Source organism: Bacillus rossius, chromosome 5, assembly GCF_032445375.1.
Source record: "Bacillus rossius redtenbacheri isolate Brsri chromosome 5, Brsri_v3, whole genome shotgun sequence".
Classification (NCBI taxonomy): domain Eukaryota; kingdom Metazoa; phylum Arthropoda; class Insecta; order Phasmatodea; family Bacillidae; genus Bacillus; species Bacillus rossius.
Window position 1 is genome coordinate 53,947,649 of NC_086333.1, and position 26,765 is coordinate 53,974,413.

General features: G+C 33.9%; 1 protein-coding gene across 1 annotated transcript; it reads right to left on the reverse strand.

Annotated features, from left to right (window-relative positions):
• Positions 1–1,507: 1,507 nt before the first annotated feature.
• LOC134531811 (circadian clock-controlled protein daywake-like) lies at positions 1,508–24,803 on the reverse strand. Its single transcript, XM_063367760.1, has 6 exons — positions 24,699–24,803; positions 15,255–15,390; positions 9,566–9,699; positions 7,179–7,331; positions 6,916–7,085; positions 1,508–2,956 (listed from the first exon to the last, which is right to left on the reverse strand). Exons 1-5 carry the CDS (start codon positions 24,769–24,771, stop codon positions 6,937–6,939), a joined length of 645 nt encoding a protein of 214 aa, XP_063223830.1. The 5' UTR covers positions 24,772–24,803; the 3' UTR covers positions 1,508–2,956; positions 6,916–6,936.
• Positions 24,804–26,765: the final 1,962 nt, after the last annotated feature.

Below are 26,765 nucleotides of genomic sequence, written 5' to 3' on the forward strand. Positions count from 1 at the left end.
CAACGTATTTAATTCGTCGAACATTGTCGTACATTGACTTGTGTTTTAATTTTAAATGGAGAATGATTTATAAACTCCGCGAAAGGTAATGGAAAAACAGAATATTAAATTTATTTAATATTTAGTTACAGTTGTCACTGTTTAAGTATCGAACTGAGGGCAAGAATCCAGCGATTCAATGTGTAAATTAATGAGTGATTTTTTTGATGAATTTTGGATTTTTTCCCGAATTTCTAGCTAAATAATGACACGATTCCAAGATGGCAACCGTAACGAAACAAGCAACATTAATAGGATACAATATGTCAGTCGTAATGTAAAGTGTAACGATGACATCTTACTCAACCAAGATGGTGGGCGTAACGAAACATGCAACATTTATATAATCCAATATGGCGACCATAACGATATGTGCAACAGTGGTTTTTAAGATTTTTATTATTTAATTCGAAATATTAATTTTTTAATGATTTTTAAACATTTTCCCGAATTTCCTCCACAGAAGCCACCTACAGACCGATCTACCGCCACCAATACCAAGGTATATATATCGTCATGTCCACCATCTTATCTTCATCCGCTGGAGACCACCATCTTGTTTTCGTCTGCTAGAGTGTGCTGATACCATGTTAGTATAATTTTCTAGTCACCATACCTTTGTCCTCAACAGTTGGCAGTGAACTTTAACGGGTATCCTATACTACTTGCGTTTTAGCCATTTTAACTCTTCTATAAAATATATGGTTTAAAAACTTAATCCGAAATCAAAATTACTCTTCGGCCCACGAGGAGGGAATCCAAATCAGAGTTTCCAGTCCTCAGTTCGAGACCAGCAACTCCCATCGGGGAAGATGGCAGCCGCCATCGACCGGGAAACGAGAACCATGTGATGTTTGGAAGTTTCGTCAAGAATTATTGCCAAAAGTACTTGGTTATGATATTCCAGGTATTGTAAAAACTGTGAAAAGTTTTTTCGAGTGTGTCTATGTTTATAGTGGGTTTTGAAAGTGTCTTTTTACAATTGGTAAATTCCACACAAATCCAAATTAATTATTCTCTCTGTATATTAATTGATAATACACCTATTTTGATTATATTACACTGCTAAACTAAAAATCTGGAGGTTGTCCCTGTAGTAAGAGAGTCCTAAGTAAATTTGAAAAAGATTTCCATGATAATAGTGTCAATATTAACTTAATTGTATTTTCTGTTGCATTGAATACGTATGACTTTTGAACCTTGGGTATTTCATAGGAAACTTAATAAAATGGTCCAATCCATTTGAAGTTTTATCTAATAGCTTAAATTAGATTGTTCTTATTGAAACAAACCCAACAGGACTAAGACTGATACCAGGGTGAAAATGCTAATTTGTACTTCGAACAGGGATTTTGCAACGTATTGTTTAAAATAAGAGTTCTGTTCTTGGATTAATAATGTTATGTGTTAAATAGCTAATTATGCAAGGTCATTTAACATATTAAAATAACTTGAATTTTGTTAATACATTTATTTTAGCACCTTGTAAAACCCAGTTCATGTATGAGTTATTTTTAACAATTATAAAAAATTAATGTAAAGTTAATCATATTTTTTTAATTCTATGTTAGTAATCATACACCAATATTGAGATACATGTGTTAACAAAGTAATTAGTGTTTTATGTCTAATGAACACATTATTGAAAAAATAACAAAACAATTTGAACAATAAATTGTCACAACAATTAAAGAACCATAGGACAGCCCATCTATTGTTAATATGGTTTAAACTTTCTATATATTTAAAAAATAAACTCGTGAAACAATTTTAGTTTACTACATATTTACTTAATATTCCAAACAATCGCCACTCAGTTATAAGCACATTTAGTAACGCTGCATTAATTTTTTAAACCCCTGCATAGAAGTTCACCAGCTGTATATTATACCAGTAGGCAACGGAAGTTCTGTGTTCCTCGTCGGAAGCTTGATGACAAACTGTTCGCAGTTACCCAAAAAGCGGCCGCAGCAACATCTTCAGAGACAGTCCAGCAAGCAGCAGTCAGCAGCAACAGCAGTCAGTCTCTCGGATGGCCGAAGCGAGCAGGCGAGTCACGCGCCAGGAAGCGCGGCTACTAGCAGTGCAGACGAGTTAAGCGGGAAGCCCGCCCACAGGGGCAGTTATCGGAGTATCCCAGGGACCGCGAAGATCAAGCTGATGGCATCTTCGCGAGTCACACGCCCGGAAGGCGTGGCTACTCGCCGGATACTCCACGTGACAAGAAGAGCCAGGTCAGACGCGCGAGGACGCGCGATGTGATTATTTTCTTTTGTGTGCAAAAGGATCTCTACCTGCCAATGTGTAATGCCCCTGTAAGCGGGATTCCCGATTCGCTCATCTGCACTGCGAGTAGTCGCTCTTACAGACGCGTTAAATTCTATTTCTTTCAAAATTCCAAACAAAATAAATTCTAGTATGCGCTACTGGCTGATTATATTGTATATAAAAATATAATGTATTTAAATTGTATCTTATCCAAAGTATAAAAATTTGCATTTTTCACAATTATAATTAACATTAGATTTCAAGAAATATTTCGCTATTCCTAAAGAAATATAGTTGAGAATATACTTTTTTTACTTGTGACACAAAACCGAAACATTTTCACTAAAATATCCTAAAATGATCCTTGTAAAAAGTAAAATAAACACTTATTTATATTCTTAATCCATTTACGCGCATAATTTTAGTTTCTGAACTCATCCCATTTTTACTTATAAGTTTCACGAGCTTAACACTTCTCAGGATATCAGTACTTTTTTTTTTTGAAATTTTTAAAACACTCAGGAATATGAAAATAAAATTAATCTTGCTCAGTAGAAGTTATTAACGTTTGGTGGTTTCTCCTGAACAGGAAGAGAAGAGTTTATATGGCACTGGAACTGTTCTGGTAACACGGTTTCTGCACTTCAGTCTGAAACAATGCAAGGAAAACTAAGTTAAAGTAATTACGAGAAAGCAAGATGTGGTAAATTCCGTACTTTACAATTTTATATCTGTTCACTTTCCAGATAACCTAAGTTTTGTTTATTTACAATCATAATACGATGAACGAATATGTGCAACAAATTAGTTCGCATATTGTTGTCACAATATTGTAGCTATAAAGCATAACTAATAGTCATTAAAAGTTTGAAAATTGCAATAACATCATTTACTGTTAAAATTATATTAAAGAATGCTATTGACAGTTATATATACAATTATTTTATAAGATTACATACTTAAATGAAAACTTTACAGAGTAAAAAATTAAAATTTCATGTCTGTATTTGTCATGCTTTAAAGCAAAGGAATTGCTAGAACAACCTTTTTTATGTTCTTGGGTTTGTTGCAAGAATATGGGTTAAATTCGTTAATTTGTTTAATTACTTAACACAACATTCAAATTACTTAAACATAATATTCAGTTGTGAGTCATATCAAGACATATTGACTAAAATTAATACATATACTATATCTTCTAGATAATGAGTTTTTTTTATACGCTGATGAACAACAAAGTAGCAACTGTGAGCCAGTTGTAAATTATGTATGCATAAAAATATACAGATCCCATGAAGCTACTGATAGTTTTGACCATCCTCCAATCAAAACCGACTTCAGGGACCAATCACAGCTCGGATGCGATAGGCCCCTGTATATCTATAAATACCGCGTCAGAACACCAGGCCACACTGACTGACCCCTATAGTTATGGAGGTGTTTGTTGGGGCAGAAACACATGAAATAAAATTAAGCAGGGCAAAAGCCACATTCAGTATAGGTGCAAAATCTATCCCCTAGGCAGGAGGTAAAGGTCCAGTAGACCAGGTACTCCAAAACAAACTGCAAATGGTCTCTGGAAGGCACACAACAGAGTGTACTTTTGGAGACTCAAGCAAACAAGTAAAAAAAAGCCTCAGTTGAGAAAGGATTCTGCTGAGTCAGCACCGTGAAAGGGAGCTCCACATCGAAGTACAGCCTGTGTGCTCGCACACCCAGGTGCCACTAATACTCGATGACGTGAACACTGTCACTAATCCACCCATAAAAGTCAAAGACTATAAAATATCTGACTGGCGAGGCTTTCAGACGCACCTAATTGATCATTAGCCAGCAGTCGATGCTGCCAAACTTTCAAAAAATCAGAATCAGCAGTTACCGAACTCACAGTTAATATATAAACTGCAATAAACTCATGCATTCCAGGAAAGCAGTTTAAGTTTAAGCAGCACGACCTGCCGGCGTACATAAGGTATTTCATTACTCAGAAAAATATATTGAGGCGCGAATGCTCTAGATGTAGGCAGTGCGATATTAAAGCACGTATTAATGAGTTACAAATCATTAACTCAGAGTCATCGACATAAGGTGTGTGTAGCTGTTCTAGCCATAACTATTTTAATTGTTGTATATCACGAAATTATTTCCGTTAAATCTCTCTGCCTGTATGTGTTGATATAAATAATTCAAGAAGAACCATTCAATCTAAAAAATCTTTTATTCTTTTACATTGATAGTTAATGGAAACCCTTTTATCAACGATATCACTTGTATCACTATAAGGCAGACATTGTAAAAATGCATACTTATAGTACAAAGCCTTGCCTTGTAGTTTTACAAGTGATATCGTTGGCAACAGGGTTTCCAACAGGTTTTCACGCTGTAAAAAATAACTATTTACAGTGTATTTTGTCTTAATGTAAACCTTTCTTATTAAAGTTTTTTCTAAATAGATGAGATTTTTTTTAATTTACTACGAGTTGTTATTCATTCCCTCCCGTCCATACAAAAAAATTCAATTTGAACTAAGTTTTATTTATATTGCATCATCATTTGCTATTATTACTGCAATTGCTTTTATATCTGTATAAACCAATGTAAAGTACATTAGATGAATATGTTTTTTAAAATTTAACATATTATGTGGAAAGGTTTAAAAATCGTATAAATATAAAATATTTTTTACAATTTTAATTTTTGAAATATTCAATGTTTTAACTCAATAAGGCCAGATTTTAAAGTAATTAAAAGTTTCAAACAAGATTTTCTGACAGATATTCAAATGGTACAATCGTATTTGTCGTGGCTTAAGTATTTTTAAAGTAATTAGATTTAGATGCGGTAAGTTACTGATAAGTTATAAATAAACAAATTTATAAATATTGAGGTTTCTATGCGGGTGGTGGACACAAAATTTAGAGTCAGAGGCAAGCGTGAGTTACCCTGAATTAAACATCTAATTCATTACTATGACTTGACACAAACACAATATAAGGCTTAAAATGTTGTGAACTGTTCTCTTTCTTTACGAAAATTGAAAAAGAGTGATATTAAAATATCCAAATAAATTATTATGGCCTGAGTGAATACATAATGCTAATGGGATGCACCTCCAAATTACGCAATTTAGATAAAACATTAAGAATGAAAATACAATAATACTGAAAACGATATTTAACATACTGTTTTGATTTAATTTACAGTTGATAACCACTCACCATAATGCACTAACCCATGCTTCTAGCTCATGGCAAATAGAGTCTTTCAACCTTGGCGTAAGCGTTAACGTGAATACATAACCGTGATATAATTCTCATGCTAAAAGAAAACAAGAAAGACCAACTTAATTTTACAAAGTTTCGCAAAAATGTTTTGGAGAAAATTTGGATGATACTACCCGCGATGACAAACTGCCTTATGGTTTGTAACGGTAAATTAAATATGCAAAATCCTGTGTAAAAAGCGCACAAGTCTTTTCTTCTCACCGCTCTGGGGTTTTCAACAAGCCCGCGCGGAAACTTCGAACAACCAGCCTGCTCGCACATGCTCGCGTCGCAAGCTACTTATAGTCTGACCCAAACATAAGGGCCGCGCCCACTTCTCTTTAGAACTGCGTGTAATTGTCTGAACAAACAAATAACTTCCCAGAAATGCACGAGAAGTAGAGAAGGATTTGGTTCATCTATCGGCATGGCATTCTTGAATTATACCGCAATTATTTCTCAAAAAAATAATAATCCTATTAGTCGTGACGAGGTTGAGCTATAACTGATAGATAAAGATCGTAAACGCTAAATTTGGTATCCGCTTAAAAATGCCAAAATCTTCTGTCTCGATACCAGAAAAAGTTTCCACAGCAGCTTTTCTACTTCAATTGCGTAATGCAACAGCCCAGCCCAAATTGCGTTGATAAGAAATGTCTGGGGAAATGAATAATTATCCGAGAAATTACGCTTACGGGCCACTCAGTCCAACAACAGTCCAAACACCGCTAGTATTAACGTGACAAGCGCTTACGGGAACTACGAGCCCGATGTCTGGCTCAGTGTACCCAGGCACCTCTCTTACTCGTGCTATCGGCGCTGTAGTCTCTGCCAAACAGCCCGCTGCCACGGGTGGTTCACACAGTCCGGGTAGGCATATACAGTCCGGTGCACGAGAGCGGTCAGCACGACCTCCTCCGACCCAGCAGGCCGCAGCGATGCCGCGCGGTGGTCAGATCGTGTACCAACACAATCGACGAAAGATGCGGTACGACCCGTCACACAAACATAGTGCGCAAAACGCGTACCAGAAAAGTGTCTTTAGTCGTGTCCTTGTGTCCTGCTAAAAGTCTTAATAGAGGGTAACAAACAAATTGAGCAACTGATGTCCTTTATTACTTATAATTAACATAAAATTTGAAAAACATACAGCCGCGGGGCGTCTTACTATTACCTGAACAAAGGAATTTATGAAATTTTAATAAAAGCATTTTTCTGTTTGATTTTAAGCAGTAAATTGATTTCCAGAGTTGGTCTAATAGGAACTGAGACTATCTAAATACAACATTTAAAGTATCTTAAAATGTTTACAAAAGATTTCAGCCACTTTTGTCTAGTTACTTACATTTTTTTAAGTGACCGATGATTAAGCATACAAATCATTGAACGGGATGAGGTTGAAAAGTTGGTTTTGAACATCCTCCATAATGTTAACAATTTTGAGTCCAATGGGAGCAGACATTTGCTGGAAAACTGCTAAGAAGTGATCGTTTAAAAATTTGTTTACACTTTCACCTGAAATCAAAGAAATTTTATCGTTACAGGTTATTTTTTGGCCGTAGTAAAATATTTACCCACAAGTATTTATGGAGCTGAATAATAACTTACCCAGTTCCTTGTTTCCGTCGAACAAATCACTCAAATACATTTTACCGCCTGTGATGTCAAAAAACGTTTCACTATCATTATTTATAACGTAGACCTTCCCATCTGCCTTCTGAATCAAATCGTAATCCATTACATATTTAATTTTCAGGTCATCTGTAAAATAAAGTAAGATTTAGTGATAATCACAAATTGCAACTCATAGAATAACATTGCATGCGCTTTAAAAGTTTTAAATGTGCACTTAATTAATTATAAAATTTTCTTTGTTGTCATTTCTATAAATTATGACACTCAATTATTTTTCTTTCAGAATTTTACTTCCGTTTGTGTATGTTTGCAATAGCTACAATTAGCTTGAAAGAATCCGCAAACAGACAACTAGGATTGAAGAGGAAGGTTCGATTAATTAATTAATCGAAAATCATCCGTGCATATATACATACATACCAATGCAAAAAATTTCGTGTTTGCACATGTATACTTAAGTATTATTTTTGTGTTTGTTTGGGCTTAATGACTCGTCGAAACTAGGTCATAAGAGATGGGAAATCATAACACTGACCAAATATATTGGAAAGGAATTGGGCTGGCCTATAGAAGACGTGAGCAACCTGTAATAGTGTAGGGCTAGTTACAAAATTTAAGATTTTAAATAGGAAAATATGTACGTAGAATGTTATTTTGCTGTGTCATAGAAACACAAGTAGCCTTCAAGCCACTGAGTTATACAACATGAAACATTCATGCTTTCATTTTTATATACTAGAAAGGTATAGTTTACAAATAAATATTTTGCACAATTTAATTGCTAGTACAAAGTTTTGATGGTCTTATGTTCAAACCGAGATCTTTGTGAAAAATGGAATATTTAGTTTCTATATTTTTTATATTTATTTCAGTTTGTTCAAACATTCACTAAATATACAAGATAAACTCGTCCACACTTCCCTGTGGCTCAGTCTTAAATGAAATGAATAGGAAAGTAAACAAAAGCATTCTAGTGAATCTGGATTCACTGAGAAAACACATCATTTAATTTAATATCCGGCTTTGCATTGTGTGGCTATGCTGTGGAATGAAAGGAAAGGAAGAAAAATTTTTTAGAAATAATAATTTCCTTATTTTAAAACTAGTGGATGGACTATATTTCTTGTTTGTCCGTTTTCTACATAAATATAATGATCAGACTGTTTACCGACTCTTGAGTATGCGACGTATAATTATTGTCTGTGAGAGAAGAATTCGTTTTCTAAATTAAACCGCACACTTGCAAAGATTGTCTTTGCGGTTTATTGTTAGTCATAGCGAACGCAAGGCGTATTGGAAATTGAAGACGTTCAAACTCAAATGCCATGTCAGTCGGAATGAGTGGTATTCGTGGAAGTAGTACGTCGTCACCTTCATGAGGTCCAATCAGAAATGTTACTTTAATTAGATTGTTCATAATTTTTTTCCAACTACCAATTCCATGGCATTGCATAAGTTTGGCTGATTGATTTTTCGGAGTAATATAATTGGCAATAAAATTTTCAATTTCAGAATGTGTGAAGTTAATACAGAAACATCGAGTTAATTCAGAAATTCCGCTGGAAAATTCATTACTTCACTTTGGTTTATCACGGAGTCAATGGATTTGTATGTCACTGTTTCACCTGCGGTTCTGTTTCGAATGATATTGTTCGTATCGTACGCATCGATATTTTTAGCCGCTAGAATAGCCCTTCCACTGAACCATGCGTGATTTCGATAATTTGTTTCGATGCTTTGAAAAACCTAGTCTAATAATTCGTATTTTGAATACACGACATTTAAAAATAAGATAAGAGATTTTTCCTGTTTCCGGATTTGTATGTACAGTGCCGTTACAGACCTCGAGGGGGGAACGAAGGTCTCACCTCCAAAAATTATTATTTTTTAAATGATTCTTAAAACCTCATTTTGTACTTAAAACCAACTTTTTTATTTAAATCCTTAGAAAAAATTGCAAACTATGAAAGGTAACCACTAATTATTGTTGTATCCTAATTTATAATTTGATAGAGATGGCTACTCTTCAATATTGCATATTCAGTGGCCATAAATTGGGCCATATATTAGTAATTTTAAACTGGGTAATGACTTTGCTCTTGAACATGTAACCTCAATGTTTTGCAATTTATGTATAATACACATGTAAAGATTCAACATGGCTATCAGAAATAGTTCCTATAGGCCAAAATATTTTTAATGGTGGTATTATCAGTGAAAAGTTTTTGAATTTCACCATTTCTTCGCCATTGTTATTATAGGTACTTAAGTCCAATAAATCTAATGTTACACATTTACTTTTTAAGGAAATATGACCTAGTACCATGTCACGTTTACGACCTAAACTAAATTTAAATTACCGATGGTTGTGTTGCTGTATCCACGACCGACTATTAGGTGATTCAGCAAACTGCCGCTTATTTCGTATTCAGAATCGACGACCAACTGTGGGACAGAGAGATCTGCGTACATTCGCTTAAGTAGGATGTCGTGCCTGAAACCAGAACAACATAATTATCAGATATGTACAAAACTATCAGTAGTAGAATCTTAGTACACATTGGTTATACTTTCACTAGAAAGAAACATGGATTTTGTAAAATATTATCCGTATCCATTATCCTGTGCTTGAATAAGACCGAATGTAAGGCTTCTCGACTCAATGCAAATAATAATGAGCATATTTTAAGACTTAATGTCTGTAAATATATTAAAAAGGAAAAGTAGAGAGCAGAAATAAAGCATATAGTACGGTAAGGTAGTTATCTGACTAAGAAAATATAAAGAATGTCAAAAAGTAAGAGTATATGGCGAGATCAATCAAAAAAATCTGGTGACTGATGACTCAAAACAACCACATCCCAGTGAATTTAGGGATACTTAGAATTTTATTTTAGTCTGTATTTTAAGTTGACTTGTTTTTTTATCAAAACAGGGTACAGTTGATAAACTCAAAATGTTTTCCTTAGTTCGTAATACTTAACAAGAACCAACTTCAAACGAAATTAACACTCGTGAATGAAAATAAAGCTTTTTTATTAATACTTCTTACGTCAAGATATCAGTACAATAGTGACTATTTCATAACTAGACATACATACAATTGAATTTTTACCATTTTTAAATAAAATATTTGTTTTTGAAAAAAGAATTTTATTAATAATCTAAATAACATATTGGTGATTGTGTGCAATAATAACACACACATACGTTAATTCAAACTATTGCAGCCACTTTATGTCACTATGCTCTCTTAGAGGAGCAGAAAAAATAGTTTGAAAGGTTTATCGATAACCCCAACTGTAACGACAACGGGTGAAAAACAATTAGGTTGGAATGAAAAAAAAATAATACAATGATCAAAGACAGTACTAAACACGTTTAAAAGATTATAAACTTAAATACTATGTAAAAACGCTTGTTTCACGCTAATTTGATAGATAAAAACTAGAAAGTGGTCGTGGTAGCAATAGAATCACCGTTTAAAATTGTTGTAAGACTCAAAAATATTATCTTTATCCTATTTAGACTACAAAAATTAGGTCGCAGAACCAAAATGTTTTTTTACCTTCCTCGTAGACCAGAATTATGGGCTACATTTTTACATGTTAGAACTTCCTAAATAATTTAAAGTTGTTTGTATGAAACTTTTTTTTGCGTATGGGTAGAATAATTTGTTTAGTTTTACTCTTATAGGAGTTATTATGTATGTTATTGATTAGCTAACATCTTAGCTCTCAGTATACGGCATTTGGTAAGATTAATATCGTGAAAATGGAACCAAAGTGATGAACGGAAATGTCGAACAAAAGTGGTGGACCCACATGCAGTAACATAAGCCCGTGTATAGTCACTTTCTTAAACATTAGGGTACATACTAAACGTATTGGTGTGCAAAATGAAACTTTCTGATGGAGAAAATACCCTGGAAAATATTAAGTAAACTAAAATAGTCATAGTAAAAAGTAATCACAAGTTTAAAATACCTAAGAATAATTGCATTACAAACATTATAATATTATATTCTCGTCCTAATTGGTTTAATAGCACATCGGTAGAGCACACTCTTGTTAACTTTAAGGTGCAAGGTTAGAATGTAGTCTCTAGAATTTATTTAATAAAATTACAATATAATAATAAGGTATATCTAATAATAAAGTTGAATCAGCACAATACGGTTAAAGTTTGTTTGTAGGAAGTATTTACAGACTCATTTCAGACCTTCAAGCAAATACAAATGTATTTTAAAATGTTTTATTTAAGTATTTCAGTAATGCTATAGAAGTATAAATTCTAATATATGTAAAACTTTATAGTATTTAATGTTTAGTGAATTTTAAAAGATGGTCAGTATATAAATAATAGTATATGGCGTCTGCACGTCAAATTTAAGCGTAATATGAGCTAAATTATTTAAAAATGTGTCATTAATTCAGTCAGTTAAATTTCTTCATAATTATGCAAATAAATAAGGTGTTTAGATCAAATTGTACATTATAACCTCTGCAAACTCGTAAATTATTATTCTTTATTGAAAAATAAAGGTTAAAGGCAAAGTACTAAATCATGTTATAATTTTGATGGCGGTAACAGATTTTCGTCACTCTACTCAATTGTAATATTCAGTGATTGAAAACAGACATTAATACCCAATAACTGATACCGTTAACAATCTAAATAACCAGTTATTCAATCAAACCAAAAGCTGTATTGGAAAACAACTATTTCGTTCATCCCTAGCTGCTATCTGCGATTAATGGTGGCAAGCAACAATTAAGATTCAGGTAGCGTTCTCTAGCGGCGAGCGCAGAAAGTGTGTCTGTGATTCGCTTCCAGAAATAATAGTATCTGAAAAGCGAATATTATATTTATCAATTTATTATTCACGCTCGTCATTATTTTAACCAATTCTACGTTAATTTTTTTTTTTTTTTTTTTTTTTAGTTTTGTGTCATAGGTTTATTTGCAACATTAACAACATGAGGAGACATGAATTCGCTCGTTACCGAGGTTAGATGTTCACACATCACTAGCGAGCTCAGAAACACTCGCTCAAAATATTTTGTGGGAATTTTTACTAGTGTTAATAGCTCATTGGCCAATGCTTTTATTATCAATAATATTCCATAAAATCTATTAACGCTGGAGTTATTTAATAGAAAACAACTGAAAAAGTTTGCGAAAATTTGTGTATCCCTTATATGACGATATCTAAACACGTATACATAAAGTTTTAGAATGTTTAAGAATCTTTTACAATTTGTTCAACAAATTGCCAAAATAAATATGTAGGCCTACTTTGAAATCTACCTCGAATTTAGACTGTGTTGAAAGGGTTCCATTCAAACAATTTAAGTATTTTTGTTCGTCTTACTGCATCGTGAAACTATAAGTTGTGTTACCATTTTCAATTTTAATGATACAATTTTATCTATACGTAAGTGTAAAGTTTCTATAATTCCTTCGTGTTTTCTGTTAAATACTTCATAAAATATTCAATTTTATTTTGGGATATATTTATGAATCTACAGTATATTTACCCTATGATTTGAGTGAAGTTTTTATAGTGATGAGGGGAACTAAAATGAAGCTACAACATATAAACCACTTTTAAAAGTTCAGTATAAAGACTAGCCACGCTCACTGTGGAAAATGCTGCTAGCACAACACATGTGAAACTCTTGTGAATACGTGAGAAAAAAGTGAAAAAATTATGAGCTAAAAACAAAATAAATACAAAAAAAACCTTATGTGAGAATAGTGACAAAATCAAGTCCTCCAAACAACTGACCGATTTGGTGGTGTATCTATCGTATTCTCATGATTGTGAAAAAACTGCCATTCGTTAAAACTGTGATGTTAAACCCCTCGCGGTGTCAAAAGATTATTTATAATCTCGAAAGTCTGTAACCCCGTTTTCACGGACATATGACTTTCTTCTGTTTCTGTGTGAAGTTTCACTGAGTTACATACAAAAACGGATGATGAACTACGGGTTAAAAAGGACTCTGTCTTCACCAATTTCTCTTATTATTCGTGGTTTTTAATGTTTAATAATTCATTAATGGTTAAATTCACACTTTCGAATACCTTCTTCAGATTAATTTTGCGTCTTCTTATGCCAATTGCTAATATTTGCATTGACATTGTCCAGTCAACATGTACCCATGATTCTAATAGCTATAAATTTCCACAAAAAAAATTGATTATGGCTGTGTCATGGACACGGCCGTGTGTTGTACTTCAATACGTGTACGTAACAGCCTTGCAAGCAGAACCTCCGATTCCGGTGCACCTCTGTCACACTGTAGATGCTCGATCGGACCATCGCCGGTGGCGTTGGCTGCCACACAACTGGTTATTGTGTTAGCATGAAATGAATCCCAGTTTACTGTAATCTTGTAATGCTTATACAACGGTTGACCAAGTAAGAATTATAGCCAAGCTTTTACCAATGACTATTTGACCACGCCACTCAGATACGTAGATTTCTATATCATATTCTTGTTTATGTTAACGTTGAAGGCTTGACCATCGTCCAATTGACGCGGTAGCTGTTGCACCATTGTGCCCACGTCCACGGATAAAATTAATGACTTGTCCGATGATACCACACCGGCCGTCGTAACGCAACCGACGTGTCTGCATGAATGTCAGTCGCGGCGATACTAGACGTGCACTAATCGGATCTAATAAGGGCAAACCATGTCGCTTAGGTGGATACACAAATCCGTTCGAACGTGTTAACGTGGGCACTTTGTCCGATTCCGGTGATTTATTAAACGCACGGCACAGTTTAAAATCAGCCAATGCGTCTTCGGGGAAATTATTATTAAGCAGCTGTTAGTGTTTTTCTTTTGTTGGCTTCAATGAACGCAGAAACCATTAACGATCACACTCATCACACTTATGTCCGACAAACGTGGTAGTGAAACGTACAATAGCTGCTGCCCAATGTGTCTTCATAATCGACGATCGTACACAATCGATGCCTACACAGTCCGGCGTCGATATAGAATCGATTTCATCATCGATTTGAATAATTTCAACCACCTTACCTGCAGATTTACTGGCACCGTCGTTGATCCACTCGACCGCATTCATCCTTTTACGTCCCCGGCACTGCTTCACTCGGCCATATGTTATTTTAATGTTATCAATCGATTGCTTTGGGGAAGCCCTTTGTATTTTGATTTGGCTTTTTTATGCGTATAGACCGACATGATATAATCTGATTATATATATTTTTCAATTTATCACTATATATTCACTGTAATTATTTTAGACTAATATTTTATATATGCAATCGATAGATTTTGACGATATCTGACGATTGAATCTCAAACGAACGTCGTAGCTTCTCCAAGTCAAAAGTTATACTAAATGGAAATCTCGAAACGCAGCAAAATGGCGGCGCTTTCTCCTCCACCGGGCACGATGCGTCACAGTCCTCACTTAACGTAACGAATTATTTGATCTTTTAACTATCCTGTGGTGTAATTAAATTTTGGATGGAGATTATAGATATGTTTCTTCAGTACCAAAACATAACCCCCGATTTTGTTATCATTCGTTTTTTGAATTGCCTCCCAATTGAAAGCAATTTTAAAGACGTATTCACTTCAATAAGCAATAACATCCTTGCCATTTATGCTCAGAACATCGGCGTCTCTAGAAGTTTTCGGAACACTTCACTTCAGATATAGAAGAATAAACGCAAGCCGAAACGCAGAAGTTCAAAACTAGCGGATGCCTGCATTGCGTTTTTGCGTGTTGCGTACTTTAAAAAGTCATTGTTGAACTTTTTGCCTCTTACGTTCATGAGTTCCTTGCGTAGTTTATATACCAAAGGTCTCAGCCAGGCGATGTATTTACTTAAGAGTCACTTTAACTTCTTATTTTTCAAGGTAAATAAATCGCTGAACACAATTATGCATATGTTCTTTAAGAGGTGTTTGCAATAGAAAAGATTGTTTTTTTTATATCATACATATAAGATTTATGTCACTTGTGCATGAAACTAGTTTAGAGAAAAATATGGATACCTACTCCTTCTTGACGACTGTGTAGCTGCTGAACCCTCTGATGATCATGTTCTTGAGTGTCATCGCCACGAAGGCGTCTCCCAGACGAAGCTCCTTCACCACCAGAGGATCAAGTACAGGAATATTGTACTTGGGGTCACCTGCGGTCAATTAATACATTTGCAAACAAGTATTCGGTAATGTTCCTAGTATCATAGCGATTTGTGTTAAGCCATACAGTTTTACTAATCTGTATTTTTTTTTAATTTAGAAGAACATTTATTTCTACTCATCCAGATATATCCACAATCTTCGGGATAACTTTGAAAATTTACAGGTAATTATTTCTCATGATTTTTAAATGCTCTCACAAGTATCATATACATGTATCATCAACACTTTCAAATACTCGATAAGTTCTCAGAAAAACACACACTTGTTCCTTCTATGTGCTGGTTTTTACCTATTTACAACAGAACAACAAGAAGCGGAAATTAGTATTCAGTATTGTTTCTACGAATTTCCTGTAAATATAACGTTTTGATAAACTAAAAAAGGCTAGATGCCACATTATTATGGTAAATTTCCGAGTTATTTTCTGTGGTGTACATCACTCACAGCACAAGTAATTTTCCCTGCATTCAGTACCTGTTAGTATTCTGTGAATGAAATATGTGTTTACAGTTTCAGAATTTCAAAAAATAAATCGGGTATCTTTCCCCGTTTTTTTGTCGTTGAAAGCTGCGTTCACGCTGCCCCAAACACCACCGAGCTGATCTCACAGAATGTTATGCAGTCCGAAGAAGTGCCACCGCGATATATACTGGGCTTTCCTATTTCCCGGTAAGACACCAATGTAATATTTGAAAGACAAACTTAACCCATCTTCGAGCCGGAGGAATGCAGAACTTGGAACATACAACTCATCAACTGAAGAGGTAACAAGTAACACGAAGAATTGTTATAACTAGTTAGCAGTGTACGGTACCAGTGTTGTTGCTATAGTTGAGGAAACTCCGTAACAAATAAACCTAGGTACATTCAAGTAAGTTACATAGCAAATTTGTAAGAGGAAAGGGTTTTGTTGATACGACTCTATGCTAAACCACAGATGTCTGATCAAGAGGGCTTTCTGAAGTATAAAACTAATTATTAAGGAAACATCGAAAAATACGGCGGAATTATAAATATAGGTCAGCTGGCTTAGGGGCAGGCAGCATAATTATTCATACTCTATGCTACGTGAGTAACTAATAATATTCAAGGAATTAACAGAAACGTCATTCAGCGAGAAATATTTAGTATTTTATAGAAAACGTAATTTTCTGGCATTGACAATTTAAGTGGAACAGTTGGTCCATGTGCAGTTGCGAGTTTACTCACGCCACAGAAAAACAAAGCACGTCAGACGAGTCGGCAGCTGAGACCCGAGACCTGGAAGGTGTTCGTCTCGGTGCATGGTGGCAGTGAGTCGGTACGATCATCCCTGAACGAGAAATGGTTGCGGGCCAATACTCTACAATGTTTCCACGTCCCTGCAAGTACACCGCTATCTGCGTGGGCTGTAAGCTGGAAGTACAACAAGTTAAGGCAAGTGCACATTTTATTTACATTATCCTAAGGGGTTTTCGCCAGAAATTTACAGTGGTGTTATGATAAATAGAAGCACAAAAAAATTCAGTAATTCCTGCTCTTTATAAACACTTATTCGAATAATAAATTGATTTTCCCCTAATCTTTAATAAGTGATAGAATTGTCCTTACAGGAAATTGAAATTATAATGAATATTTAATGTTGTACTATTATTATAATATTTTTATGCGTATGATCTCAAAGTAACGTCATGTCAGTTAAATTTTGAAAATATTCTAATTTATTGTAATATTTTGAAAAATATTTTTATTAAGTTAAATTAAGTTTCGTTATAATAATATTTGAGGACCCTGAGAATTTTTTAATATTTTCTTTCTTAATCAGACAGCAGTCTATATTTAACAAGTGTTTTAATATTACAGTATTTTCTGTCATACATTTTATGAATGAAAAATACAAATTTCAACTAATGTTTCAGCAGTTCAAATCATTATTAGAATTGAAAAACAGCAAGATAAAGTTTATTGAACCAGAGAACACGTGCATTACTAATGTTTGCGAAGCATGTGTTATTCAAATGCTTAGCACTTTTCTCTCTTGGTAATCAAAAACTACGTTTGGTGTTACACCTCCAGAAGTACAGCACTGGGCATGATATTAAGAACAGTAAAATCATTTTAATCCATTAAAAAAGGTTCTATAAAATTGTGAATTATTTCGGAATTTACTTCTACATCCTACTTGCATTATTCGATGTGCTTTCATAGAGATGGAATAAGGCAAGGAATGATTAATTTATGTTTTGCTGTTAATGACTTTGCCAGAGTCTCCGTTGTATTAATGAGGACTGGGCTGGCTGTAGAAGACTCTGAAGAGCTGTTTAGCTAATTTCGTATTTAGTAAAATTATAATCGCTGTACTTATAACTAAGGATGTATGTAGTTCCTTGTGTTATCGTGGAATTCTCAAACACATTCACAACGTTGTTAAACTAAAACGATTGTTATATTTGTAAGTTGATTTTTTATCGTCATAAGGTACGCCATATTTAAGCAGATAAAAGATAATAATAAGGGTAAACATATAAATTTTAAACCCATAGGCTCGATCTTAAAACCAAATGTTGTAGATAAATGTTGAATAAGCTTTATTACACTGTGTTAGAAGTGCTGCCAGCAAATTTTTCAGGCTAATGAGAAGTCATTTCACACAAAATAAAACTCAAAGCCGGTCCATGAAATATTTTGCTGGTATAAGTCATTAAAATACATTGTAGTATTTTTAGATACCAACAGATTTACAAGATGAAGTGCTTTAAACGAACACCAGAAAAAATATCTTGTGAGCTAGGTGAAAACTTGTGATTCTTATATCTTATTTTATCGAAAATAACAGCTTCTTTTAAGTATGTTATTTGAACTTATTTATTTCCTTCAAAAAATAACTAATTTGGCTAGCAAAACTGTGACGTCAGATGTCAAAGGTAATTGACGCCATCCACAATCCTCACTGACTCCAGTTCCAGGTTGCCAATTTATATACTACTGCTAAAACTGGACAAGTATTCAGGGAAAGGTTTGACAATAACTTTAACTATTGGAGGTAATAGTGCAACACAAGACATAAATGGCTGGGAAAGAAACCGAACCCAATATTACTGCTAACATTATTTTCAAGTAATAAAGTTGTTTCCATTTAATCTACAAATATCTGTCATTTAAAATGAATGTTTCGGTTCCAATTACACAGAGGTGAGAAGCTGGTTTAACAAGATTTATTCCACACGCCAACGTGTTTTGTAACCAGTTTTGTAGCGTTCTCCAATGTAAATACGCCGACAGGACTTCGAATAAGTTTTTTTTTTGTGGGCACGAGACCAGCTTTGATACAGACTAGCTGTCGCGAAAATAAATAAAGACTGAGAAGTCACTCACATGTTGGGGATAGTCTCCTATTGGATATTCTCTTTTGAGGGTTGGGGATGTGTAGGTGATTTCTGTTTACGTACCAACCATAGTAAATAAAGACGTGAAACAAAAACATCAAATATTTTTTTAAGAAAAGTTTTTTTTAAAATACTTTTGATGCATTTATCCTCTATAATAATGTCAACAATGTATATTATCTGCTGTTTGTCAAAATCCACGAAACATTTAGTTTGTAGGTACGTTCGTGCAGAGTGACATTTTAGTTTGTTTTTTTTTTTTCCTTTGCAAATGGTAGCTTTTTTTAATAGTAGTCTTTCGTTTTAGATTTTTGTTGGTAGCTCGCTCCCAACATCTTTACCGGCCATTTTCGATTTTCGGAAAGAAAATTTCAATAAAAGGTTTTACGAAATTATACAACAGGTTAAGAGTATAAACATCTACCACAAAAACGAAATCAGGTGAAACAATGTGACCAACCAATTCAATTTTATATATATATATTTAAGTCCACAAAATTCAATAAGTTTTAAAACCATAATATATTTAAAGATACAAAAGAAAGGTTCTTAGGTTATCGAGCAACAATTATTATCTCTCGAATACAAACCCAGGAGCTATATTCCGAGGTTGGTCACAGCATAGCGACTAGGAGCCTTGCAGCACCTTGGCAGAGCCGGCCGCCTGGTTGCGAGGGTAGCGAGGTAGCTGTACGGCGCAGTCAGATGACGGGAGGTCGTCCACTCGCGGCGCGCGCACGTGTCACAGCGCGTCTCAGCCTCAGATTGCAGTGCGCGTTCATATGTTTTTTTTAGTTAATACGTTTTTTTTTTGTTACATTAAGTTATCTCCTTGGCGGCGCAAAACTAATTTAATCGATGCGAAAATACTTAGGTAATGCTGTTTTGTAATAAACCGTCATGTAATAAATAAAGAAGTAGGAGGTGCAAAAATTCATTGTATTACACACCACAACATTAGTGGCTACCTAAACATAGTGAATCTTCACTGGTTTGTTTGTCTGATAATAGCTTATACTTTACTTCTCCTAATCAATTAATGTAGTTATGTCAGCAATATATTATGAAAACTACTATCTAGCGAACGGGCCCATAACTACTTCAAATAACTAGGTCTCAGGAAGATGCCCTCCACCGCCTTCGCCGGTTAAGTTCCGAGCTCGGCTTTGTGCTTGTCTACTAGCGTTCTATCACCACCCCCCCCCCCCCCCCCAACCCTTTTTAACTCATGTACCAGAAATGTTGAAACACTCTGATATAGCGGAAGTGTACAACTAACCACGCGCATTGTCATCGCCTTGGATTTGTAGTAAAGCGAGCGTGCGATTGTTTAAGTAACAATAAGCTCTTCGTTTAGGGTTCTTCCATGGCCGAATTCGCTAACGCGTTATTTCCGCGTGGAGAGGTTCAAAGGTTCAGACTTAAACAATTTCCCTGGGCATGGTTACATTCACCAGCACAAAGTTTGTATCGAAAAGGTTTAAAGCATTCTCTACAATCTCAAAGTTTACCTTCGGCAAAATCTTTTGATTTAACCCGTGTTAAATAGAACCTTATATTTACTATATAAACTATTAGCGTGAATGAGTCTTAAAGATACTGGAATGATTTTCATGTGAATGTGATTGTGTTTGTTACCTGCAAGTTCTATATTTATAATATAACATTAATAATCACATTTATAATTCGCTGAACACAATATTATTGTTACATCCAATCACCTTATGCTTATAAAAAAAACTAGACTTGTAAATGTAAATATATTTACAATATGTTAACATTGCGTTGGTCTCAATTGTACACGTTTCCCCTACCTGTGCTTTACGACACTGCTACTTTTCACCGTTTCGCACTCGTTCATTCTCCTGTCGACGGTTATAAATGATCGTTAGAAATTATCATCAATTTTTGTAAGATCACTTCATGTTATTTGTGGTCACTGCGAAGCAATCCATGTGGTTTCAGGTAGTATACTATATACTAGTAACTTAAATTATGTTGTATTTACCTTTAACCACTTGAGGAATCGCTTCGTTGATTTTGCTCTTTCCACACTAGCCTAGTTTCGGGTCGTTTATAGCGCATGATTCCGTGCAGGAGGATGAAAAATAAAAGAATCCCGTATTACACACATTTATTTTCATCAAACGAGACTACGTATCCAAGATGCAACGAAATTCAAAACTCGTAAAATTCTAAGGATCTTAGAAAAATTAAAACATACAAATTTAGCAAAAACCTTAGATTGGAAAATAATAACTGAGGTAATATGCATGGCATTACTTGCACTACACGTTTAAAACATTAGGCCTATCTCTTAACGAGGAAGTTAGTAGCGATTATTTTTAGCCAATTTTTAAGCGATAATTTATTGTACACTCTTAAATTTTGAGCCTAAATGACAGGAAATGTTATATAAAAGTAAACCCTCGAATCAAATGGATACAGAATGTCTTATTAAAGTAGCAACAAATACAATTGAATGATTGGAAAACGATTCGTAGCTCTTGGATAATTTTTTTAATTAATGTATTAGCTTAGTTTTAAATTTTCTAATTTTTTATACCCAAAATCTATTCATGTGCTTGATTCGATTCGGTGATAATATATTTTATCTTAAAACACGATTCACCCTATCGACGCCGCTAATATTTGAATTACATAAAATGGTAAAACTGTGGTTGGTAGTTTAGGTATGTTTTATTATTAGTAGACAATATATTTTCTAATGCTTGATTAGCTTTGGAGATATAATTATAAACTGTAAAATTATATTTAAGTTCTTCTTTTTCTCCCCTTAGAGATTCAATTTCACAAAATTGTAAAATTGTGGCTGATTGTTTGGCTACGTTTTTTAATAGTAACCAATATATTTTCTTATGCTTGCTTAGCTTCGGAGATATAATTAATCATTTTAAGACCATATTTACCCGTTTTTCACACCATAAGGGTGTAAATCTTTAATTAAATGTAGCCTAGTTTTTAAGTTAGCTAAATACCTTACTAATAAAACAATTATAAAAATCCGGTAGTAGTTTTAGAGTGACACCGGAACAAACAGACAAAAAAATTAAAAAACTATATTTTTGAGTACTAAATAATGTTAATTAATACGATGCCTAAAATGTATTAATTTATTTAAAATAATGAGATAATTTTTTAACAAAAAATTATTTGACACTGCCCTCCGTCTCATACGCCACGTTAAAATTTTTGTAATGTTTATCTTCATTTCATTTTCAAGTGACATTTCTAAAATTTCAGCTGAGTTCCTTATTTTCGTTTGTTTTATTAGCCATATTCAACAGTAATGAACTTACTGTAATACCACGCGTGTAAGAATTTGCGCAAGCGATGACAATTACGAACACTTGCACACCATTTTACACACACGATATTTCAATAAGTGGATATATTTTAAAAAATATTAGTAACAAAAAGCAAATGCAAAGAACATATTGAGTTAAAATTATGAAAAGACTTTGAATAAAATGAAGTACCAAAAAAAAAGGAAACAACCTGGCGTGTGAGCCCTAGCATTAAAGCGATGGCAACCCCTAGTCAAAAGTAGACTCAGAACCATTTCATCACCAGCTCATAAATAATTGAGCCATGTGGGAAACATCATGAGCACGCTACATGAGCCTGATCCGTTAGGTCACGGCTATCGAAGACTTCCCAAGTTATTGTTAAATTTTTAGAGGTGATTCTTTGGAGACTCCGCCTTTAAATTTCAACTACTATTATTAATACTTCGTTGTTTTCCTTCGGGGCAATGGGAGACACTACAAAATTAAGGGGTTGTCTTTGTTTATCATAAACAAGTATACACTAATAAAAATGTTTCCAACTTAACAATAAGCCTAAAAATTTATATATTAATTTTGTGAAATTCTTCATCTTTGCTCGTAGAGTAAAATAATTACTTTTCTTAGAATAATTGCAAAAAAGTGCAGAACAATTTATTACGTAATTATTTTTAACAAATAAACTTCAAAAATTTCTTGGTTTCTCGAGAAAAAAAGAAATTATTAACATTTGTGCACGGTGCGTGTCTACCTACAGCACTAAGAGGCGTACAGCGTTTTGTAAATAAATCCGTTACTAAAAACGGCTACACAAGTGTCAACACTATTGTATTAACATTAAACTTAAGAATGGATCTGTGGTATTACTAGTACGATACTAAGTATATTTTATAATAACCTATATTTCCCTATTGAAAAACGGTGATGATAAATAATACTTACTATGTGATCTCAAGAGAAAATAAATTAAGTGACTCTCGTTAAGTTGCACAAAATTAATTGATGAAGTCTATCTATAAATATTTTTTTTTCTTTTAAAGTGAACATTTTACAAATTTCACAAGACTTTTTTAATTGTTTAGTAGACTGATTTGTATGAATGATTAAAAATGAAGCTGTTGTCTTATAACTGTATTTATTTCATTCTTATCTCAACTTGTCTGTGTTGCGAGTATAATCAGTCATAAAACCAGATTTCAGTAAGAACGTATTTGGATTTTGACAACCACGCATCTTCATTCAGAAAAAAAAACTATTTTTTTTTCAGTATAGTTACCCCACAGTTAAAAGCTTTAAAATACTTATAGCGTGAAGAAGTTTCGGAGGTACGCAATCTTTTACTTGACATTATTTTTAAAAACTATTTCACAAAAAATGATGAAGACAAATCTTGCGGCAATATACAGTTTATATAAACTTATGTGTTAGTGAAAGTAAATTAACCACAAAAGTGGTTAGGGTTGAAAATATTTCATATCTTACGTAAGTTTAAATATTTCATGGCATCAACTACCTATAAAAAGATAGTGTAAACAAGAATAACTTTTACTAGTATTGAGTAAACGTACGCAGTGAAATAGTTAATTATATTTTGTATAATACGACAGGCCTATATTTTCCATCGTAAAGATGTTGAAATTTAGGTTGACAAAATAAGTATCGTACACAGTTCATTCGGCTTTCATGATGACTGATTTTATGGCTGTTTATTGACCTACAGTAAAGAGAAATAAGTAAATAAACCACCTTGTCTATTTTTATCCAGAGTGTAAGTTTCCTGAAATGTGATTAATAGTGAAGCGATGTCCCAGTCTTACACTGTTAAAGATGTTTTAAGAGCTTAGAATACATTTTTTTAAGACTCAAATAACAAAGTCAATCGCTGGAACCAAAATTGGCAGTGTGAAAATTCTCGTTTCGGCAATGTTGAATGGTTTTAAATAAACGTTGACCTGAAAAGCGAAAGGTCTTTACACTTACTTTTCTTTTCGCTTTAGAAAGTAGAGTATTTTTCTTTAAAAAATTTCGGACTGTCAAAAACCATTTACAACGCGTTTAGTCAAAGTAAAAAAAGGAACTCCAACCGCTGCTGTAAAAGTTAAGTAAAAATAATTTAAGGTACTGCTTGGTAAAACGACGTTAAAACTCAATAATATTTTTCCAACAAAACTATTCCAAGTTACACTAAAATTTTATTTTTGTAACATCAATTAACACGTTATGAATATTTTTAAACTTTTAAATTGCACATTTAACTTTTAAAAAAAGCAAATAAGATATATTTTCTATGCATTCTATTTTTTTTCTTCCAATAAATGAATAAAATATGTCATATTTGAATGGTAAAATTCCTCAATAGAATGCACAGGTTAGGTTTTTGTTTTCATTGCATGTTTATGAACGTTAACAAAAAAAATGTTTTATTAATAAATGTACTGTATATAAAAATTGTATATAATAAATATGATATAATTGTATATATTTTATATAAAAATGTATTGTAATATACATTTGAATAAGAGGCCTGTCGTTCAGGCTTATTCCGGGTGCTAACTCGTGTAACAGTAACGAGCAAGTAATGGACGTGCGGGCGCACTGCAGGAGGAATGTCCGCCGACTTACGTGGCTCGAGGGAGGCGCCCCCTAGGGCACAGGTCCCGACCAGCAGCAAGACGAGGGCTGTGATGTGCTCCATGTTCGACGACCAAGTGTGCCCGGATACCGCCGGTGCTCCCCTTTATAAGACGTCCCGCCGCGCGCACACGAGCCTGCATGAAGGTGAAAGGCTTGCAACAATGTGCAACCAAGATCCTGCAGAAACCAGGGCGTAAATGTTCGTAAGGGGGGGGGGGAAGGGGGGGTTCTTTTTTTTTCTCCTTGTTCTCCCTCTACGCAGAGACATTGGATGAATTTAATGATCCTTTGACGTGAGCCACTTGATTGGTTACCTCACTCCAGTTCCAGTTAGTTTGTACGCACCAGTTCGAACTACTTCCCCCCCCCCCTTCGACAAACAGATTCATCATTAAGGCCGTATTACCTGCCAGAAAGTCATTCGTGCCCTAGTCTACAGCGTGAGCAGACGCAAACTCTCTCCGCTCCGCGAGTATGCCGGACACCTAGAAGAGGCCAAGCCAAGACCACCAAGTGTCCACGTATAACTTTAACATACCGCATTTTTATTGCCAGCCCAGAAAACCGATTTTATGCGACGGTGATTTAGAAAAAAAATAGAAACATAAGCTTGCTTGTAAAAGTGTTTATTTAAGAATTTAATCGTGAAAATTTCCATATAAATACAGTTACAAAAAAAGGCTGCCTTGATTCTTTTAGATGGTTAAAAATATTGTCATATTATTGCGATCTAAAAAAACATAAAATCCCGTTTTTAAATTGTTTTCATTCGAATTTAATATTGTATGGCAAACAGTATAAAATACACGTTTCAGTTCATATATGATTCTTAAGAATTCTTATTATTCTTCTTGAATATTTCCAGATGCGCAAGATTTTTCAATTTGTGAGAAGACACAAACTCAAAAGTAATGGGTACGCAGTAAATTATATATTTATTGGGAACTAGATGCCAAAATATTTTTTTTTTCTAGAAAAGCATACTTTTGTTCACTACAAACTTATTTTTGAGATTTCCACCCCGCGAAACCGCGTAACAGTTCTTTTCTAGCATCACATTTATTTTAAATCATTGCAACATGAATTATATGCATTCTATTTAAGTGTGTTCAAATTTAAAATGTTTAGCTTTTACTATTACAAAAAAATCCTCAGGAACTAGATTCCAAACACGAATTTGAAAATCACACAATATTTTTTCAGTGTACATGCATTAAAATTTATACACTTTGGAATACTTTCCAGCTTAAATTGTTTGTCATTGTAAGCAAACCGTAAAGATTCCTTACACATTTCGCAAGTAATTTTAAGACAGTTTATTGATAGGTGCCTAAACAACTAACATTCCAACACTTACAAAAACGTTTTCTTGCAAATTCAGCAAACAAAATTAGTTAATTTAAATGTTTACTACCTGCTCAAAACGTATTAGTGTGCAAATGTTTGGGTGCTCGTACACTAATCTCATTTCTTTCATAAAATGTTCGATGTCTACGATTCTGTTTCTTGCTAATGTAGGGTAACACGAAGGAACGTTTTCAACTAATAGATCTGGAAGACTTTCCTCATCATATATGGTTAATGTATCGTTGTCTTCCTTTTTGTCGTAAAACGACGCACGAGATTCACTTTCCGAAGAAGATGTATTGCCATTGTTTGATAGCCGTTCAACTCCAGACATGATTTGTATTTACTCCAAATTTTTTCAGCGAAAAAAATAATAGTTTTTTATATTAAATGTTCTATGTGAGACATATGAGTGTTTCCATACATATACTTTAAAGTTAACAGCACAGGTACATGAAATCAGGTCAACGAACTACAGGATAAACAAATAATGGAAGGCGGGCAATATTAATGACATTATGCCACACTGAATAAGCTAGACAAATGTGAAATAATGACTTTGAAAATGTGTTTGAAATATTATTATACAATTTAAGGCCGTCTAATACGTGTTACTTTTGAGGAAAAAAAATATTAGTTTGTGAAAATGTGTGTGTTGAAGTTTTTTGGAGGCGCGTTAAAAAAATCACTTGGTAATATGGCTTGACA

Excerpts from the sequence above, each read along its gene's own strand:
- LOC134531811 (XM_063367760.1), bottom strand. The coding sequence starts at position 24,771 with ATGGAGCACATCACAGCCCTCGTCTTGCTGCTGGTCGGGACCTGTGCC. Across the intron at positions 15,391-24,698 it reads GGGCGCCTCCCTCGAGCCAC|GTGACCCCAAGTACAATATT; the intron begins GTAAGTCGGCGG and ends AATTGACCGCAG. Across the intron at positions 7,086-7,178 it reads CGACGGAAACAAGGAACTGG|GTGAAAGTGTAAACAAATTT; the intron begins GTAAGTTATTAT and ends CTTTGATTTCAG.